The sequence below is a fragment of the Mustela putorius genome, unplaced genomic scaffold (assembly GCF_011764305.1).
Source record: "Mustela putorius furo isolate JIRA1106 unplaced genomic scaffold, ASM1176430v1.1 tig00000228_pilon_pilon_pilon, whole genome shotgun sequence".
NCBI lineage: Eukaryota > Metazoa > Chordata > Mammalia > Carnivora > Mustelidae > Mustela > Mustela putorius.
This window is the reverse complement of record NW_025421322.1, coordinates 33,970,814-33,991,872: the sequence shown is the minus strand read 5'-3', so window position 1 is coordinate 33,991,872 and position 21,059 is coordinate 33,970,814. Positions and strand designations below refer to the sequence as shown.

The 21,059-nt window shown below is 50.6% G+C and overlaps 1 protein-coding gene across 1 annotated transcript in view; it reads left to right on the top strand.

Annotated features, from left to right (window-relative positions):
• Positions 1 to 21,059, top strand: part of ZFAT (zinc finger and AT-hook domain containing) — a 183,220-nt gene that overhangs the window by 138,845 nt on the left and 23,316 nt on the right. Inside the window, exons 12-15 of the mRNA XM_004743593.3 lie at positions 434 to 572; positions 10,906 to 11,024; positions 17,784 to 17,910; positions 20,422 to 20,552. Coding sequence (XP_004743650.1) covers positions 434 to 572; positions 10,906 to 11,024; positions 17,784 to 17,910; positions 20,422 to 20,552 — 516 coding nt within the window. The remainder of the gene's footprint in view (positions 1 to 433; positions 573 to 10,905; positions 11,025 to 17,783; positions 17,911 to 20,421; positions 20,553 to 21,059) is intronic.

Here is a 21,059-nt window from a genome sequence, read left to right as displayed (position 1 = left end):
GCAGGTACATCGGGGAATTAATTGTGAGGGGAGCTACTTTGAAAGACATTCACTTGAACAACAATAACAAAAAAAGTAAAATGATAAATTACTGTATTCCTTTCTTTCATTGTTTTTTTCTTGATCAAGAACAAAGGTCAAAATAAGACAAGAACTGAAAGCAACCAAACTGAGCAGAGACCCTTCCTGCTCTGGGGATGCCTTGTGTGGTCCTCGTGGAGGGAGAACTCCGCATCCTGAGCATCATCCCTGGACCCCGTGCCCCGAGCCTGTCCCCAGGGGCAGCCTGCGCATCACAGGCTTTGGGGGTGTCAGACACACGGGGTGGGAGAGGAGCAGAGGAGGACATTGGGATGAGTCCCGCGTCGTCTTCCTTGGGGCTCCATCTTCCCTGGGGCTTCCCTTCCCTAACCCGTCCTCTTTGTCCCTACAGCCTTTCCGCTGTGCCCACTGCCACTACTCCTGTAACATATCCGGCTCTCTGAAGCGACACTACAACAGGAAGCACCCCAACGAGGAGTACGCCAACGTGGGCACCGGGGAGTTGGCGGCCGACGCACTCATCCAGCAAGGTAGGCAGCGTGCCCCCTGGCCGGGCTGCGGCATCTTACAGCTCCGTCCCGATGCCTGGGCGTGTTTGGTTCATTCTCCGTGGTCACGGCTGTGCTCCACCCCGCACCCCCTCTGCTGTGTATCAGCATTCCTTCTTGCCTTGCTGGAAATCTGAAATGAAAGAGGTCATGACTACGCACAGATTTTACTACCCACCCCACAGCGTTCAGTATTGCCTTCAGTTGTTTGTCTCTGTGGATCTTTTTGGAGATGAAAGTTCATGGCTAAAGTGAACATTTTGTTTTCTTTTGACACGTGGTCTCACTCATTATAACTCCCAAAGGCTTTCTGGGATCCAGCATCCAGTGGCAGGACCCCATTTATTTGGCCGCGCTCCTGTTGGACACTGGAGGGTTTCCAGATTTTCCCTTTATTGCAGTTATGAATAAAGCCATGACAAACACATCTGTAGGTGAGGTTCTTTCGATGATCCGGAAGTATTTATTGTGTGCTCAGGTTACTTACTCATCCTGAAAAGGATAAACCATTTAGAACATTTAAACTGAAGAGAACAGATGAGGGGCGCCTGAGTGGCTCTGTTGGTTGGGGTCTGACTCTTGCTTCTCACTCACGTCATCCTCTTGGGGTCCTGAGGCGGAGCCCCGCATCGGGCTCCACAGCGAAGGTGGGGCCTGCGTAAGTCTCCCTCCTCCCCTTCTCTCTCTCTCTCAAGAAAAAAAAAAAGAAAATAGAGAAACAGAAAAGAGAATGGATGAAAACTGCTACTATTTTTGAAAAGTATGGGCGATTTTTTTTCTCTGCCTCTTTCAGGGAATGATCACATATTCCCATTTGAGGAGGTTTAGCTCATGTGCTGTTGCCACACAGGGAACTGCCGTCGTATTTATATCTGTGCTTCACTAATTCAACTAAGAAAATGATGGCCGCGTACAGTACAGCAGTTTTTACTACTTCCTGAGTCCCGTGACTCTTAGAAACCAAGGACCGTTTTAGAAATCCGCCCCGCAGTGAACATGGCTGTGGGGCGGTTAACCCTCCAGCTGCTGCGGGCTCCGCTCCCTGGGCTCGCCATGCAGTGCATCTCCATATAAAACAAATGAATTGACTGAATCCTTCAGCCCTTCCGGTGACAGGGCTGATGTTTGGAAATAGGTAACGGCATCAAACATTAACGGCATTGGGATAGTTTTAGAGCCACTCATCGGGGCTAATGGGGAGTGTGTGCCTTGTGTTTAAGTGACTGTTTCCTGGAGCTGGAGACCATGCTGGCGTCATGGGGGGCCCTGGCTCTTCTCTTTGCCCTCCTCCCTTAGCTGCGCATTCCGGCGAGTTACCTGGCCTCCCCAGCTCCGGGCCTTCACCTGACAATGGAGCTGATGGGGCCACCTCGTGTGACGGCGGACAGGGTCAGAGGAGGGAACACCTGAGTGGCACTCAGTGTGTTCTCATTCTCTTTCTCTCTTTTTTTTTTAACCCCTCCTAAAAACATCTAAGATTTCTAGAGCCATTGCATCATTTTTGATGACCCCCATCCTGGAATCACAGAGGAGAGAACCAGTTGCCTTCGAGTCACCGTAGATTGCTGGAGAAGCAGGCTAAGATATTCCTTCTAACATTTCCTTCACACTGTCGGGGTGGATTGGCAGGAAATAGACCTTGGCTGTGACTGTTGGGACAGGCGCGGGGCTCTGATTGATGATCCTATCACCGCTCTCTGCCTCCAAACTTTCATCATTGCCTTGCAGTGCCAAACTGTTGCCTGACCTCCGTTTTCAGTTAGCTTCCTCAGACGGTCGTCTCTTGGCCTTCCCTGACAGCGTCTGGCTTTAATTTTCATCTTCGCGGGGGTGTGTTTGGTCTTTTTCACGTGTGCACGCATGTGTGTGTGAGTGCGTGTGTGTATGTGTGTGTATACACATACATATGCATTTCCTCTGTCTGTGTGTGTGTGTGTCCACATACATATGCATTTCCAGGGCTCCCTTTGGGAGACATAGTGAGGAAGGAAACACCGGCACATCTCTAAACTCGTAAGAGACGTTGATTGTGCCATTGTGTTGTGGCGGGAGGCTGGTCTCCGGAATCAGAGAGCTGGTTGAGCAGGAACACAGCGCAGGAGTCTCCAGAGCATGGAGCTGTCCCCGTTCCCCTGTCTGGGAGAAGGAGCGGGCACGGAGGGGCAGAGTGGGAGGGATGCGCTTACGGTGTGTGGGATGCTGGGTCCTCGGGGACCACTGGAGTTCTTCCTTCTCTTTGGATTAGTTGCAAGTGATTCCCCGCCCCCCACCACCTGGTTTTGTGTTTCTCTTCTTCTCATCAAAAGGTAGGTTCTTGGGACTTTGTAATTTCTTGTTTTGATACGGAGGAATATGTGTTAGAATAACAATAACAGACCGTGAACCGAATGCAGTTTTTTCTCCGAACGATGTTACGGCTTTCCTACACCACATGTGGGGATCCTTGCCCGTGCCCTGATTTCAGTGCCGTCACACTGGGATGCAGGCACAGCTCTCAGCTGTGGACGAAGGTTCTCCCATGCACAGTGCTCAGGGGTTTGGGAAGGATGTCAGTGCCCAGTGTTGTGCAAGAGGTAGGGAAGGGGGCCTACAAGGCCAAGGTGTTTCTGTTCTTGTAGGTTTCTGGGGCATGGTACTGTGGTGCTCTCAAGGAGTCTGGGTTATTTTCTGTGGGCTTCCAAAGCCCCTTGGAACGGCGGCTGCTCAGGCATCCACCAGCAGTGTCCTGTAAGTGTTCACCTCCCACGAGCAGGGAGTTTCCAGTCTCTGTGGGGGAGGGATCTCGACTGTGGCCCATTTTAAGCTACCAGTGTGATGTCACGAACTGGGAACAGGCGGGCACAGCTGGCCTGGGAGCTGTTGAAGCCAGCTCCAGCGCTTCTGGCCCTCAGGGCGCAGGGGTGACAATGCCAGCGAGGTGTCCCCTGGGCCCCTTCAGGATGCACCCGTTCTCGAGAATCTGGGGCTTTCTGGTCATTAAACTTCTCCTGAATGGTGTGTCCGTGCTTTATTCCCTGCTTTTATTTGATGTACTTCTGATCATTGGAAGGCAGGTCAGACAATCTCTTATCTTGTTTTCTCAGCCCATCTCTTGTTCATTAATACAGACCGAAGGCATTTTCTCACGCAAATGCACGTTTTCACGTTGTATTGCTGCTGTGGGCCTGCCCATTTTTCCTCCTGAGATGCGCCTCAGGAAGCCAGCTCACTCACCGGTCCCCTCAATCACGGGGTGACAGGCACAGGATACTTTGGCGCCAAGCTTCTCACACTATTAGCTCACTCCTGAAGCTCACAGCAGGACAGAGATGGCACTTAGCAGGCCGCTCATTCCCCAGTGACCTCAGAGGGACCCGTCAGGTCCCTCCAGATTATCAGCATGAGTGCAGGGATGGGGTCAGGTGGGCCTGGAGCCGGGGTATCTGATCCCTCTGGCCCTGGGTGACTTCCTTAACTTCTCTGAACCTTGGTGTTCCTCATCTCTGCAGAGGAGAGGCTCATATCTGCCCAGCAGCGGCGGCAGACATTCAGACTTACTCTCCAAGGTCCAAGCCTGTGCCCGACACGTAGCACTTCATAATTAGCTCGAATTTACTTTTCTGTTGATTCCCGTGTTCCTATCTCTTGTGCTCCTGCTGTGCTCAGCATCGTGCTGGACGCTGGGGTATGGTGGGTATATCTCTGCTGTGGCCTGGGCTGGGGACTGGGGACGAAGGCTAGGAAGCTCCTCCAAGGCTCCGTATTCTGACTGTAACAGAACAGGTGTGTTCCTGCCAGCGGCTCCCACATTGCTCGCGGGAGGAGAATGCGAGGCTTCTCCCCAGTGCTGACCCTTCTCCCAGCCCCGACAGAGGGTCACTGAAGCCAGCGTACTGGTTGGGATGGGGAGCAGTGGGAGGAGTAGGCTCAGAGAGAAGTCTTCGTTTGTGGCATCTGCTAAAATCTTTGCATCATTTTGGGGCCCCTGGGTGGATCAGTTGGTGAAGCGTCTGCCTTTGGCTCAGATCATGATCCTAGAGTCCTGGGATGGAGCCCCGCATCGGGCTCCGTGCTTAGCAGGGACCCTGCTTCTCCCTCGGCCCCTCCCCCACTTGTGTCCTCTCGCCCTCTCCCGCAAATAAATCAATTTAAAAAAATAATAAAATCTTTGCATTATTTTGAGCTACCCTATGAAAGGAATATTCGTGTGTGTATGTGTGCACCTTGGATGTATATCCATATCGTAGCTTTTCATACCAAATTCAGGAAAAGTAGCACAGAAGGAAATCCAGAAACCGTCAGCTAACACAGAAATCATTTATCTGATGTTGGGACATTTGAGTTTTAGAACTATTTATATTAAGGCCCAGATTCTGTACATTACTGGCAGATGCTTGCTGTGGTGTGATGTCATCATTGGTTGTTATATGTTAATTTCTCTCTTACAGACGCCCTGTGAGGTCATCAGTCCTTTTTTCTTTCTTTTTTTTTTTTTAAAGATTCATTTATTTATTTCAGAGAGAGAGAGCATGCAGGTGCACACAGGTGGGGAGGGTGAGAGAGAGCGAGAATCCCAGGCTGCCTCCCCGCTGAGTAGGGAGCCCAGTGAGAGGGTTGAACTCAGGAGCTTGAGAGCCTGATGTGAGCAGAAATCAAGAGTCAGATGCTTGGGGCACCTGGGTGGCTCAGTGGGTTAACTCCTCTGCCTTCGGCTCAGGTCATGATCCCAAGGTCCTGGGATTGAGCCCTGAGTCAGGTTCTCTGCTCATCAGGGAGCCTGCTTCCTCCTCTCTCTCTCTACCTGCCTCTCTGCCTGCTTGTGATCTCTGTCTGTCAAATAAATAAATAAAATCTCAAAAAAAAAAAAAAAAGAGAGAGAGAGAGATGTTTTCCCGACTGCACCACCCAGGTGCCCCTCATTGTTCCTGTTTTAAAGTGAGGAGACACGGAGTGGGGGGCAGTGATCAGCCCAGGTGACAGAGTGTGCAGATGGCCGAGCCACACCCAGCTCTGGATTCACAGTCTGGATTCTTACTGTGGCGGGGCTGATGCCCCCTGAGGTTTGTCTCAAACATGAACTTACTGAGGAGGGAGAGAAGGAAGTGGCCTAGTGCTGTTCCGGAACAGCCATCGGTTCACATGGGCTAGTGGTCACCTGCTGCTCTGTTGGAAGGTCACACACATGGGGTGCTGTTGACTTTGTCTTTTGTCTTTGTCTCCGGGTCTAGTTGCTGGTCTGACTCAGGGCTAACTCTGCTTGTCTGGAGGGTCTCAGATGACAGGACTTTGGGGGGCATGTGAAGGGACCCAGAGGGATGGTGGAGACTTGCTTAGGGCTCTTGTTTCCCTAGTGGTCCTCCATGGGTTTGGGGACACCAGCCTGGCTAATAATAAAATGCACTCTGTTGTTTCTCTGCTCTGTTCCTTTACACTGTTTTTTCTGAAGGTCTCCTGGGAAGCAGAGCTGGGGGTTGAGAGAGGTTCCGAGGCTGTCTGACAGCTGCCATGTGACCAGGGCCCTCCACCTGAGACTCCCACAGGATGAAAACGACGATCCTGCTTCTGAGCTGGGGTTCTGAGTCCCAGGACAGGCACCGAATTAAGACAACAAGAAGTGAGAACGTTCACAAAGTCCAAGTCCACATTTTACTGCTTTATGTTGTACAATCGCAGTGCTCCGAATCTGCTTTCCTTTGATAATTGAGCTCCTTCGTTCAGTGGCACTTTAGGGCCTGTATGAGTCTCTTACTGCAGCTGTAGTAAATGACCAGAGACGTGGTGGTGGTTTAAACCACACAGATTTATTATCCTACAGTTCTGAAGGTCTCAGTGGCCGAGACAGGTCTCACAGGCCAAAGTCAGGTTTGCTGACAGATCTGTATTCATTCCGGACTCTCCAGGGGACACCGTTCTCCTGCCTTGTCCGGCATCCGGAGGCTGCCCGCATGCCTTGCCTGGAGTCCCTTCCTTCCCCACCCTCACGGTCTTCCTCCGGTTGCTTCTCGGTGACCCGCCTTCTGCCTCCTCTTTGTCAGGACCCTTGCGTTTCCACTAGTCCTGCCTGGACCACCCAGAACAATCTCCCATCTCCAGATCCATGGTCAGGCCCAGCTGCCAAGTCCCTTCTTGGTGCGAGGTAACACTCCCCTGTTGCAGGGATCAGGATCAGAACAACATTTTCTCTTTTTCCATGTTTATTTACTTATCATTATAACAGAATCCCCCATACTGTTTTTACTGTTTATCTATGCCCACTCCATTCCCGACTGGCAGCTCCTGGGGGCCCGGATCCCCAGCTCTTTCAATAGAGCCCAGTCCGGTTTGCAAACAGATCCCCACTGCTTCCCACCCCCGACCCCGCCCGGCGTTACTGAGATGTCATTCACAAAGCTGCAAGAAGTTTTAGGATTCTCATCCTCCAGTCAGCTCCTACACTGGTCACCTCACACATTAATCCTCTCTCGCTGTTGTTGAGAATGTTTTAAGTTGTACTCTCTCTTTTTTTTTTTTAAAGATTTTATTTATTCATTTGACACAGAGATCACAAGTAGGCAGAGAGAGAGGAAGGGAAGCAGGCTCCCCGCCTAGCAGAGAGCCCGATGCAGGACTCGATCCCAGGACTCTGGGATCACGACCTGAGCCGAAGGCAGAAGCTTTAACCCACTGAGCCACCCAGGTGCCTCTCAAGTTGTACTCTTTTCGAGAACTTCAGTTATAAACGATTGTCACTGTATTTCACCGTAGACCCTCAGACCTTACGCGCCTTGTAACCACAAGTGTGTACTCTTTACCTCCCCTGTCCTCCAGCTCCTGCCAACCACTGTTCTACTCTGTTTATGTGAGTTCAGCTTTGTTTTTTTGCCCGTGTTAGTGATCACCATGCAGTATTTGTCTCTGTGCCTGACTTACTTCACTGGGTATATACCCTCTAGGTCCATCCATGTCGAAAATGTCAGGATTTCTTTCCTCTCCGTGGCTTACTAATATTCCCATGTATGCGTGTGTGTGCTGCACATGTGCGCGCACACTGTGTCTTCTTTATCCATCATGTTGGTGGACACTGAGGTTGTTCCAGACCTTGGCTACTGTGGATCGTACCGCAGCGACCATGGGAATACAGATAACGCTTCGAAGTTCTGTTTTCATTTCCTTTCAGTAGAAGCTCGGCAGTGGAACGACTGTATCATGATGGTTGTATTTTTTGAGGCCCCTCCATACTGTTTGCCCCGGTGGCTGCACCAGTTTCCATTCCCACCAGCCGTGCACGAGAGATCCCTTTTCTCCAGGATGGGACTCTCTGGAGGTCCAGTATTCTGCCTACTGGAGTACCTTTTTTTGAAAGATTTTATTTGTTTATCTGAGAGAGAGAGCACAAGCAGGAGAGGGGCGGAGGGGGAAGCAGGCTCCCGCTGAGCAGAGACACTCCCTCCACCCCCACCCCCCCCACCCCCACCAAAGCAGGGCTCTATCCCAGGACTCTCAGATCACCACCCTAGCCTGAGATAGCTGCTGAACTGTCAGAGCCACCCAGGTGCCCCTGGGGTGCCTTTTTTTTTTTTTTTTTTTTTTTTTTTTAAGATAGGGGCTTTAACATTTCCCCCAAGAAAAAACAAAGCCCTTAGAGTTTTAGGAAGTGGCTCGCGGATCCCACAAGCAGGGTCCAGATTCTGGGATCTGATAGCCCAGCCCTGTGCTCTGTGCCGTTCCAGGAGTTATGTTGTTGGAAATGAAGTTGGATTTTCAGTAAGGTCACCCACCACAAAGGATCCAAAGAGATTTTAATGCCAAAAACTCTTCCAGAACACTGCATGCCAAAATGAGCAAAAAAGATGCCACAATTGACTTTTCAAATTGTGCCTAAAGTTCTGTGCCTTTGCCTGCTTCTCATGCCTTCTGAGGAAAGTGTGATCTGGGGTTTACGGTTCTTCCGGTGTGTGTGCTTTATGTCAGTGCCATGAGTAAATGCACCAAGTCTTCCCATGACCTCTATTGTGCATTGCCTGAGAGTGTAATGAATTGAACTAGAAATTAATTTTCTAGCTTTGGTGTCATTTAAGTGCATAGTTCTGCATTTAGTCTAGATTACGTATTTCCAATGTGTTGTTCTTTAATTAAAAGCCATGTGGCAAAGGTTGAAGTTTTAATTAATGTGGGGCATTATCATATTAATTTTAATTTAAACAGAATATAAGGATGTTTTTCTCCTTAAATTGGTTTCCATTAAAGAGTCCCACAGAAGGAGTCTTTAATTTCACTGCCTCTCGTTAAGTCATTATAGAAAGAGCTACGTCAGTTGAACCAAATGAGAAGGCAGAGGTTTTCACACCTTGGAGAGTTTTAAAAGATGATCAGAGGAAAATACATAATTTTCAATGATTGATAAGTGATAATAAAGGAAGCTAAAAACTACGTTTAATTATTGTCTAGGCGGGAAAGAACAAGCCCATTTGATTTGGCCTAAAAAAAGAATGCAGAGTGTGTAAGTTTCAGAAAATAAGCATCCGTTTGAGCTGCCTCCTCTGTGGAATGTTCTGGAAGTTTATGGTGTTGCCAGTCTTACTGCGGATTCTGTCCCCTGTCTGTGTCGGACCCGCCATGCTCTCTTGCGCCCTGCTAGCATGGCGAGGCTGTGAAACAGTGAGCTGAAGGTGTGAGGGGTGCGCTGTTGTCCGTCTGGGTGGGCGTCCTTTTCTGCTCATGACTGTTTGGGGAGTCACTCAGCACCCCGGGTGACAGACAGGAAGCCCCGCCTACAGAGCCGTGCACTGTCAGATGCTGACGTGGATCTGAGTCAGGAGATCTCACACATCCTGCTTGCTCTGGGACATGCTAACAGCGCGTTAGGCATCCCTATGAAGTGTGCCCGTGGTGGTCTAGTTTGTCACGACAACCTCATCTTCCGGACAGAATTCTTCTCCTCCCTCTCCTTAGGGCCCCAGTGAGCAATCTCGGGCCCTGGGAGGACACAGGAGCGCACAGCAGGTCTGAGAGAGGGGGGCAGAGGCAGCAGAAAGACGGGGGGCACACCCCCCAACAGCAGGCATGCTGAGAAGGGAATGAGCGTGGTCAGTGCCCGAGGTGGGGGAATGGTGGGGAGCAGGTGGGAACGAGGTCACACAGGGGTGCTAGTCGGTCTCACGAGCCACAGCAGGGAGCTGAGATTTTATTCTGGGTCTGATGGGAAGCTGTTGAAGGGTTTTACACCTGTAAGAGATGTGATGCAGTTTGTGTCTTTATTTTATTGATTTATTGACTTATTTTATTTGAGAGAAGGGGAAGGGGGCAGGGGGAGAGGGAGAGAGAATCTCAAGTAGCCTCCCTCCAAGCGCGGAGCCTGATGTGGGGCTCGCTGCCGTGACCATGAGATGGTGACCTGAGCTGAAAGCAAGAATCGGAGGCTCAACCAGCTCAGCCACTCAGGCGCCTCTGGTTTGTGTTTTTTGAAGTCCCGACTGTGTGGCATGTGGCGAGTAGACCGGTAGTGGCCACCGGGAGACCAGTAGTGCCCGCCACGTGGCCCCCCTGCCCGGCGCAGGGTGGAGGCCTCACGGAGGCGGCTGATCGTCTGTGTGGGTTTGGAGGCCCGCGACCAGGACGCCTCCCCTGGCGGTTGGAGGTTGCTTCTGAACTCACAGCCCAGCAAAGTGACTTTTGTCCAGTCACTCATTAGCTGCTGTTCCTGATAGGATTTTAGAAAGATAATCTTTTGTGTGATTCTCAGGTTTTTTTCTGTTTTTTTTTGTTTGTTTTGTTTTGTTTTAACCTGGAGTTTTACGTGCTCTTACATCCACACACCTCCCAGAACACATATAAAACATAATCAGCTCGATAAATAGTGACTTTTCAGGATGTGACCAACTTCTTAATCTGCCCTTTATGGGGAAATCCCAATGGGAATTTATAGAAACAGCTCAGCTTTTGATGTGAAGGAGACGGAGAGTCTGCCTCTTAGTCTTAGTATTTTGGGACAAAGATGATTGAGAAAAGCAGCCTGGCATTGAGTTGTTTGCTCTTTTCAAATGAAAAAAATGAAGGAATGACTTAGGCCACCTATTCACGTGGCCATGGGAATTCTGTCGCCACCGCACCTGGAATGTCACGTACATTAGACTCTCTGCAAATGCTCGTTCAGAAATGAAAAGAAAATCATTAAGCTTTAAAATCTCTGCCCTGAGACACATCCCTGCCGACGCTGCTGTGTTCTGTCATGGAGGGAGGCTGGACCGAGGTGAGCGCTGCAGACAGCGCTGTGCTTTCCCCGGGACTTGAGGTGTTTGGATGGCGGGGAGCCCGGGGCCACAGTCACTTTCCTGTCCTTTTCCCTCTGTGCCTTCAGGTGGTTTGAAGTGTCCTGTGTGCAGCTTTGTCTATGGTACCAAATGGGAGTTCAACAGACACCTGAAGAACAAGCATGGCCTGAAGTTGGTGGAAAATGAAGGAGACCCCAAGTGGGAGGTAAGTTTCTAAAGCATGGCATTGATCTTGACCTTTCCAGGTACAAATGACAGACCGGGCAGTCCCGGATCCTGGGCACAGACAGCGGCTCCTCAGAGAATTGGGATTTCTGGTTGGGAAACTAGGAGATCTTCCCAAAGCCTGTCTCCTGTGGGAGGGCTGAGACCAGGGCTGTGCCTGCGAATTCTTACCCTGAGTTGAACTGAGAATGTCCGTATCGGTCTCTCCCTGGCATTTGCACTTCTGTGAGTCACCATTCCAGAGTTTTAGCTATTGTATCCGAGGGAAGGATGCCAGGCAAGGGGCATGTTGTAAGTTTTCACGAGAAGAACCGGGAAGGGCTTTGTCTTCTGATTCTAGGCCCTCCTGTCCTGCTGCTGAAGGCATGCACTCCCCCCTGCCATCTTTGTTTTACCCCAGGGTGTTAGAACTAGTCCCCTGGCTAGAACATATCTGTATGATCAAAGCCAGTAGCTGTCTCTATCTCCAAGTACCAAGTGTCCCCACCACAGACGAATTGCAACTTACATAAGGCGGGGTTTCGCAAACTCAGCACTGCTAACATTACGATCTTGGATGTGATAACCTGTTGTAGGGGCTGTTTGGTGCATTTTAGGATGTTTAGTAGCATCATCGACCCCCCAAATCCCCAACCCAATATCAGTGGGACTCCCAGTTGTGACAACCAGAAATGCATGGATGTTGCTGATGTCTCCAGAAGTCCAAATCACCCACAGATGAGAACCATTTATCCAGGCACCTTCTAGAGCATTAGCATACGGTAATTAAGGGTAAGGGCTTTGAAAAAATCCCAGAACACTTGAAAAAAATAATACATCATGACAGTGTGAGGATGATTCCAGAATGCAAAGAAAGGGTGGCTCAGTAGGAGGAAGTATTTTGATATAATCCATCATCATACTAGAACTAGGAAGGAAAAAGAAATGATTATCTTCACACATTCAGAAAAGGCACTCGACAAACTTAAGCATCTGGTGATTAAAAGCAGTCAGTAAGGTACAGCTGGGTACATATACCCTTAAGATGGAAAAATGCATCCATGCATCTCCGCCTCAAAACCAGGATCTTACCTGGGGGTGGGGGGCGCTGGGTGTCTTGTTGAGTCGGGAACAAGACGAGGATGCAATAGGAGCTCTGCTCTCGAATGTCACTTGGGAGGGGCATCAGGCAGAGTAAATAGTGACATTAAGGATTGGAAGGGAAGGGGGCACCTGAGTGGCTCAGTCGGTGAAGCGACTGCCTTCAACTCAGGTCATGATCACAGGGCCCTGGGATCGAGGCCCGCATCGGGCTCTCTGCGTCCGTCTTCCTCTGCTGCTCTACCTGCTTGTGCTCTCTCTCTCCCTCTGTCCAACAAATCAATAAAATCTTGAAAAATTAAAAAAAAAGAATTGGAAGGGAAGAAATAAGGTATTTGCGTGAAGATGGCAGGATTCTATTCTTGGCAAATGCAGCAGAAGGAATGAAAAACTACTAGCATGATAAGCAACGGGTTGAAACAAATATAAAATAATGAGCAGCTTGTGTGTGTAGAGAGAGGCAAGAGCGAAAAGATCAGAGATTTAAATGTAAAAACAGTGACATTTTAGGAATACCAGAAGAAAAACCCTAGTGAACGAATTCATTTCTAAAATCAGACTGTGGAGAGCTTGTCTAACTATATGACTCAGAATCCAGATTCAGGAAGGAGAAAGATTGAGAACAATTGACCACAAGAAAAAATTTTAAAAAGTCTTGTGGAAAAGAGCTCATAAACAAGCTCAAGAGACAAATGACAGCAAAATACCTGTGGTCCTACGGTAGAAGAAGGATGAGTATCTTGACATTACGGAAGTCTTGTAAAAGATAGTGATCAACAACCCCATAGGAAAATGGGCAAGAGATCAGAAAGGTTCCTAGAAGAGAAATGCAGGTGACTTCGAATATCTGAAGACATGATCAGCCTGACACGTAGCACATGTTGATGGAAACTAGAGAGAGAGAGAACTTCTTACCTATTAGAATCCAGAATCGGACGTCCTGTCTGTCGGAGAAGCTGAGGGGAAAACGCTCTCGCATGCGCTGCGGGGGGAAATTCAGAATGTTACTACCACTATGAGGGGGCATTTAGCAGCATCTAGTAAAATTACTGGTGCACTTCTTCATCCGTTAACTAAACAGTCCTATTGCTAGAAAAGTACCCTAAAGTAACACTCACAGAAGGAGAGAAGGTGCCTGCACTATGCTGTTTATCACAGCCCGATTATGTATTATGGTTTTACATAGAGGAATGATTGCTTGTGTGCTAAGTCCAGACATGTGCCTGTATACAGTCTGTGTACCTGTGTTTCTCAGCCTTTTGTGCTGAGAGCCCAGAAGCAGTGACTCTCAGTGGCTGTGAGCATACCTGTTCCCCAGATCTCAGTCTCTAATAGGATTCTCCAATAAAAGGAACTCTGGGGTCCTTTGGAAAGTGTTTAATTCCAGGGCTCTGGCAGAAAGTTTGTAAGATGATCCTATGGTATTTTATAGTCCTAGAAAATAACAAGATGCTTCACCCCCAACAACACCCCGAAAGATGGAGGTATATCAAAAGGACACAAGAGACAACCCAAAAAGTTCCTAATGGCCAGACCCAGAACAATTTAAATACCTAAATAAAGAATGATTGGCATGCTTGGGTGGCTCCGTTGGTTAAGCATCTGCCTTGGGTTCAGATCATGATTGCAGGGTCCTGGGTTTGAGCCTTGAGTAGGGCTCCCTGTTCAGTGGGGAGGCTGCTTCTCCTCCCTCTGCTCCTCCGCCTGCTTGTGCGTGTGTTCTCTCCAATAAATAAATAAAATCTTTAAAAAATAAAAAAACCAACCATGATCATGTTGTACTACAACTCAAAGAATAAAATAAGTATCAGTGACTCTGTACTGGAATGAATGGTGGGGAAGGAACAGATCTTGCACACAGAAGAATGCTGAGGGGTGTGCGTGGGAAGAATGAGGGAAATAGAGAATTCGCATGAAAGCACCATAGTGATCATGGCTGCAGGCAAATCCATCAGGGGGCGCTGAAATTAGAATATAAGGAGAAACAGAATATTTACATAGCTCAAAATCTCTCCCCGCAGATCCTCACTGGATCACAGAGGGAAAGTAATCACTGTGGGAGAGGCATCGGGCCGACCCGCGCTAACCGTGCAGCCAGAGGTTAGCGTCCCTGGTAATACGTCATGGTGCCGTCATGTGCCTCCTGCCGTGATGAGGAGAGGGGCACGCTCCTTCCCCACCATGGTATTTTTCAGAAAGGCCTCATCCTCCGTCTGCTCCATCAGATGTAGTGAATGATGTGTGGTTAGATACCTGACCAGGACTCCTCAGAGTGTCACACTCACAAAAGGCCACGAAAGCCAGAGGAGCTGTCCCTGGTAGGAGGAGACCATGGCGACTTGGTGACGGAGTCCCTGCATCCAGCCCTGGTCCTGGGACAGAAAAGGGACATTGGGGAGAAAGCTGCTAAATCTGGGTCACGTCAGTGGTTCCAGCGTTAATGCTGGGCTTTGATAATCGTACGCCAGTCGCATCAGATGTTACCGAGAGGGGAGGTTGAGTCAAGGGTGTAGAGGAGCTCTCGGTTTTATCTGTGCAACTGTGCTGTAATTCGAAAAATATTTCAGAATAACACAGTCCTGCAAAAGACGGGAGCATTTCATGAGGAGAGGTGGGGCCGCACCCAGATGGGGGGATGAAGAGACAAGCCGGGATCTCTTACTGGTTGTGCAGATTTGATTCTGAAACCACACATATACTTCATATGATACTAAAAAAAACACTAAAGTTTAAAAAATGCAAGCCCTGAAAATTGAGAGGAGAGCGAAATAAGTGGTACTAACTGTGTATCTGTATTAACTGGCCTAGCGACGCAGAGGGACTGTTCCCACAGACCTGAAGATCGGACTTTGCCCCTCCAGAGTGGGGTGTGAGCTAAGGGCAGGAAGAACTGCAGAGACCCGGACTGTCGTCGGTTGTTGTGGGGCTGGCGGGGCTGGTCTCTGAGGTGTACCCCCAAGGCTGTTGCTCGGTTCAGTAAGCACAGTGAAGCACAGCAGGAATATTTCAGTCCGTGGGTTTCTGCTGACACTGTGGGGTGGGGGGGACTCAGCCACCTTTGTAGGGTATTAGCGCATCAATTCTGTTCAGTAAAAAAAAGGCCAATAGTCAAGTAGTACCTTTCCTGAAAACAAACTGTACCTCAGTATAACCAAATATTCGGTGAGGAGAAGCTTCTGTTGATAGACATTTTCCAGCTAACAAATGAAGATCAACAGTATGGCCATTTGCAAGCCCCCCATGGTCACAGATCCAGCAGTGGCCACCCCTTAACCTGCCGATGGCAGAGAAATAAGGAAGGCACCCAGACGTCCTGTGTCTCCTGTTAGAGTAGACCATATAACTGAAGCGTTCTTGCCAAAAAGGGAACCAGTATCTGATTGCATCTACCAACTTGCAGGAGACGCGGCGGACAGTCAGTGGTTCATAGCGGTGCCGTCAGCCACGTTCAGACCGTTGGAAACTCTGCCGACCAAGCACTATAAGTCAGGTGGGGGGGTCGGAGTCAGATCAGAACCTGCAAATAGAAGTCTTATGAGGCACGTCAGTCGGTGCTAATACCTGGGTTCAGTGACTTCAGTTTGATTTGAAGGGTCAGTTAATGGGAAATACGATACTGGAGAGACAAGGACGTGGCCCGGGGGGTGGTCACGTGAGGGACTTCCTGTTCTGTGTTTGATGTCACGGCGTTGTCGTGCTTGCGTTTTGAGAGGGCTTTATCTCTCGGAGTTAACCTTCTAAAATAAAGAGAAGATGCTATGACTTTTGCATTTGCTTCACAGTATTCCAAGGGCCGGGCACGGAGTGTGTGGGGGTGCAGAGGGGAGATAAGGTTGGTCACGAATTGATAGTTACTCAAGTTGGGTGATGTGTACATGGAGGGATCATCCCCCTGTTGTGTGTGCTGGAAATTTTCTCTAGGAAAATGTAAGAAGTACGCGCATTAGAGTTTGACAGACTGAATCCTGGTGCTGTCCTGTGTGAATGGCTTGACTGGGAACCATTACCTCTTTGACCTCTGTGTTCTCCGTCCTCTGACCGTACGGTGAGGCTAATAATACCCGCAAGACAGGATATCAAATTGCCGAGGTCCATAGCCAGTCCCTGGTAGGCCCCCAGGACCCCCAGCGTCTGGCAGCAGCTATGATTATTGGTGGTGGAGAAGGTGACATCAGTGTTACCTCCTCATCTAAGGGAAAACACACAGTCCTCCGGTGTCCAAGTTCATACTGCAAGGGTTCGCTCTGTATTAACAAACAGACATTGCAGTGCCGGCTCTTGACCTAACACCCCGCGTCTCTCGGCCAGTCGGTGCTTTCGTAAGTGCGTGTGACGCACCACCCTCTGCTCTGAAGGCCTCGCTTCCTGCGGATCCCAGCGCGTTAAGGAGGAGAGCTTCGAACCCAGGGAAGGCACTACTCACAAAGCCATGTACTCGACTTCAGAAGTGAGACAGCCGAGCAGCCGAGCAGCTGGGCTCAGGCGCTTGGTCACCTGTGGGGGACAGACTGCCTCCTCCAGCAGCTTGGGCTGTCATCAGGCTCCCCAGAATGCCTTGCACAGCCCATCCTTCCTACATGTGACCATTACAGGGTCCCCCCTTGGGAAAGAAGCAGTTCTGTGTGTGCCGCTTCTCAGAGGCTCACATTCCTGGGGCCCAGTCGGTGTTGGGCAATTTGTGGCTTCATGGTACTTACAAGGAAGTAGGGTTTGTTGTTGTTCATGTATGCATTCATCACCTTTTTATTGGGTGTCTACTATGTGTCAGGCTGGGAATCTTGAAAGGTGCTTGGCCCCTTGGCTGTAAGAGAAGAAATATGTGGCGTTCAGAACTGTGTCCATTACCGATAGGTACTCACAGGGCATCACTTCGGCACCTGTAAATTTTGTGTCAAGTCCTCCTTTCTATTCTTTATTGGTGATGTTCCTGTTTCCTGCCTCTAGTCCCCGCTCACTCCCTGTCCCTTCCAGAAAGAGGGCAGTATCCATGCTGGTCTTCCGCGACATGCTGAGTTCTGTCCCACCTCTTTTCTCCAGTGGTACGAGGCACCTGAGAATGTCGCTTCAGCCCTTCGTCCCTTCACAGCTCCTGATTTCGCAGATATGTTTCCTGTGGTCCTTTGTTTATCATCTCCTTTGTATACAAACAAGAAGGGCTGGAGTAGCCAAGGTTGCCTGAGCTCTTACTCCATGTGGGACGTGTGCCACGAACTTGACACGGGCGATAGAGTCGCCCACCCCTCTCCCCCCACCTGCAGCTGTGCCGTGGGCTCCCCCCAAGCAGCCCCAGCCCTGGGTCCCATGAGGACAGCGCGGGCAGCAGCGGGAGGGGACGGCAGCCATTAGAAGAGCACATGCAGGAATCTCTGTGCGTGTCTAATCCCTAATTACGGACCGTACACTCTGGTCCCTAAGGGAGGAATATGGCAGGAAGCTTTCTACCAGAGCTGCTTTGAAAACGTCTCAGTATTTGCAAAAAGTAGTTTCCATTTGGTAAAGTGTGTTTTTATGGGAGCAGCTGATGTCTCAGGGATGCCAGGTAAATGAGCTGCTGTAGAGGGTTGCTTGTGTGCGATTGTCTGTCTCCATGCGTTATCCTGGGACTTGTGGTAACGGGTGGTCTTCTAGAAGGTCACTCAGATGGTGTGTTTTTGTTTAGCCAGCCACAGAAACCCCCGAGGAGCCCTCCACCCAGTACGTGCACATCACGGAAGCCGAAGAGGACGTTCAGGGCACACAGGCAGCCGTGGCCGCGCTCCAGGACCTGAGATACACTTCGGAGAGCGGTGAGGGGGGACACCTTCCGGCCACCTCCGAGCCGGTTCCTCGTGAGCGTGCTGAAGGACTGAACGTGTGAATGCGTGCTGTCCCCGCGTGGGCTCCGCCAGCGTGGCTGCCCCAGCATTTGTTCGCCGAAGGTCCCACACTCAGGCTTAGAGGCCTGACGTCCCCCGACGGGAGCCGAGAGGAGGCTTAGTAGACGCAGAGCTCTGTCGCATGTGGCCAGCCCTCCGCACGTGCTCTGAGCAGGGGCTTACCACTCTCCGTGGGGGCGGAAGGCGCTTTGCCGGAAGGACTCAGCTGAGTGCCAGAGCTGGTCCCGTGGTCTGGGTGTCCGTCCCCGTCCCTGGCTTCTGGGCCTCTCTTCTGGAGGGGGGCTTGTCTCTGCTCCACGGACAGTGGTGGCCCAGGGCCGCCCTGCGGAGCCTTGAGCCCAGCACGGCCTGCGTCCCAATCTTCTGAAAAGCCCCAATGCAGGATTTTTATGTCATTTTCAAGTGTTAGGTCAATCTTAAAGTCAGACCACTGTGCCAGCCGAGCGGTGATTGGGTCTTACACTGAGAAATGTTTTCTTAGTCCTTTTCAGCACCTGGAAGGAGCCCCAGTTCGTGCATGACCACAGTCTGATGGCATTAGGTGGTGGCAGGGGTAGGAAATGGCCAGTGTGGCCATTAGAGCCCAGGTCATCAGCCCCCTGAGCAAAACTGTCCTTTGGGCTGATGACCTTAGGTCTGGACTCACTGGACTGCGGAGCTCGAGTCCAGTGAGCGAGACAGCGCTTCCCGGGTGCGGCTGGTTAGAGCGGCAGGTCGTGCGGAGGGAGTGGCCCGGCCGGGGCTGTTCAGTGGGGCATCCAGAGAGAGGCCCTGTCTGAGTCTCTGCTTCCTTCGTGTTTGTGGCTTCAGCGACTGCTCAGGCCCTGTGCCTTCATCCCCCACGCGCACACACATTCTCTTCCTGGCTTTTGGGATAAGGCGCAGGCTTTGCAGCCCATCGAGCCAGGCCTGCCCGCTCTGGGTTCTGGCTCCCTGCGCCGCATCCATTCCCACCCCGCCTCTGAGGTTGCTCTCCCCTGCAGACTCCACAAAACCTGCACTGCGGGTGTGATCTCTGGGACACGGTCTGTTCCTTTCCCCACACGCTATTCCTGGCCACCTCCCCTGTACGTTCAGCGTTCAGATCGCATGTCATCTGCCGGGGACTCAGCTGACTTTTCTGCAGCGTTCCCCTAATTGCTGACTTCTCTGCAGCGTTCCGCTGATGGCCTCCTGAGACGGGACCAACCTGGTGGGTAATAATTTGCTTACAAATCTGTCTCCTGAGTCCTGGAAGGAGGAGAGAGAGTGTTGGGTGCAGGCAGATCTCGGTATTCCCGCTGGGAGCCACGCGTCTGATGACAGGCTTGATAAATGGCCCCCGGGGGGGTCAGTGCAGGAGGAATCAAACCTTGCTCAGCTCAGTATGTTTTTAAGGTAAAGGTTTTGTTTAGTCTTCGGATGTTCAGAGTGGTTGGCTGCAAGGCACAGTGGATGTACGTCCCTTAAGTAGAGAGAGAAAGAGGGTGAGTGTGTGTGTGTGCGGGGGAGGGGAGCAGTGCCAGAGTGGTACGGAGGGTATGCAGGGCACTCACACCGGCCTCTACTGACCCTCATGCCACACGCTCCCTGCTACAGAGAACGCATCACGCTCCCCTTCTCCGTCTCTTCCTGAGCGACTCGCGTTGGAATGTGGCCCGTGGAAAGCCGGTCCACAAGGATGCAAACATTGGCAGAGGCTTGGTGATATTACGCTAACACAGAGATCACGCAGGAGTTTCCCTTTCAGTAAATTAATGACCAGGGTCCGAGGGCCATGTTCCGGAGAGTCACAGATGGTCAGGCAGATGGTGCGGCCCGGTAGGGCAGGCTCCGTAGCTGGCCTGAGGCTGTGGATTCTAATCGTTTGAGATGATTAAAATTGGTTTGGAGTTCCAAGTCGCACTGGTTCTAATAATTGAGACATCCTCGGACGTTTAGTCCGTAGCTTGTGTAATTGATGGGGCCGGCTCTCATTGGCCGCCTCCCAGGCCTGTGCATACAGGACACCAACTTTGCAGGTTAGTGTGTTTGTTGGTACTTCTCAGGGCTTCTGACCTGAGAAGCAGTCCTGGGTCATCAAGTTTGGATTCAGAACACTGGGGTCTGAGCTCCGGCTTCGTGCCAAAACTGGTTCCAGGTAAGTCTCCTGTCTTTTTTGTGCAGAGGTGACCAGTCTGTGAAATGGGGGTGATATCACAATGTCTTCTCCTTATAGGATAATTTGGGCTTTGGAGATGTTCCTATAAAAACTGCTTTAAAGCCAAAAAGTGCCATGCAAATTATTCTGCTGTTGGAATGAGTGATGGTGGAGAATCTGTGCTCCCCCGCCCCGGGGTGGGGTGACACCCCACAGTGGCCTCTAGTAAGGTCTGGTGTTGCACTCAGTGCCCCTCAACCCCTGTGGGCTTACTGGTGTCCCGTTTGCTTCTTCCTTGTAAGGTGACCGCCTTGACCCCACGGCCGTGAACATCCTCCAGCAAATCATAGAGCTGGGCACCGAGGCCCATGACGCTACTGCTGTGGCCTCTGTGGTCGCCATGGCTCCAGGGACGGTGACAGTCGTGAAACAGGTAAGGGCCCTCCCAGCACCTTAAATATCCTTTCTCCACACTGCCACATACCCCCTTCTCTCTCCTGCCCTGGAGGTTATCAAGGCTGAATTTCCCTGAGGTGGGGTTGGGAAGGAGGTTGGCTTAGGCTTGCATTTTCTTCCTCTGCCTCTGATTATCATGTGAATGTATCTTTAGCAGTTCCACAAGTGGAGGTATATTTTAGGGGAAAGATACAATAGATTTTTTAAAATTCTGGAAGCCTTTCATTCATTTCCCTTCAAAGAATCCCATTGTGAAAGTGAGCAGATGTGGACACACTTGGACACATCTGTCGTGCAAAGCAGCCCTTGGCTGGGAACTGTGGAAGCAGCCGGAGGGGCTAGGAGGGCTTCTCCGTGGATTGACCTCGTGGTTTGCACCGCATCACCTGGTCGATGCCTGAGTGGATGGGAAGAAAATGATGAGTTTTTGAATAAAGGTTACTCGAGTTAATTGATAGTTAAACTCTTTGGCTCATTTCCTCCT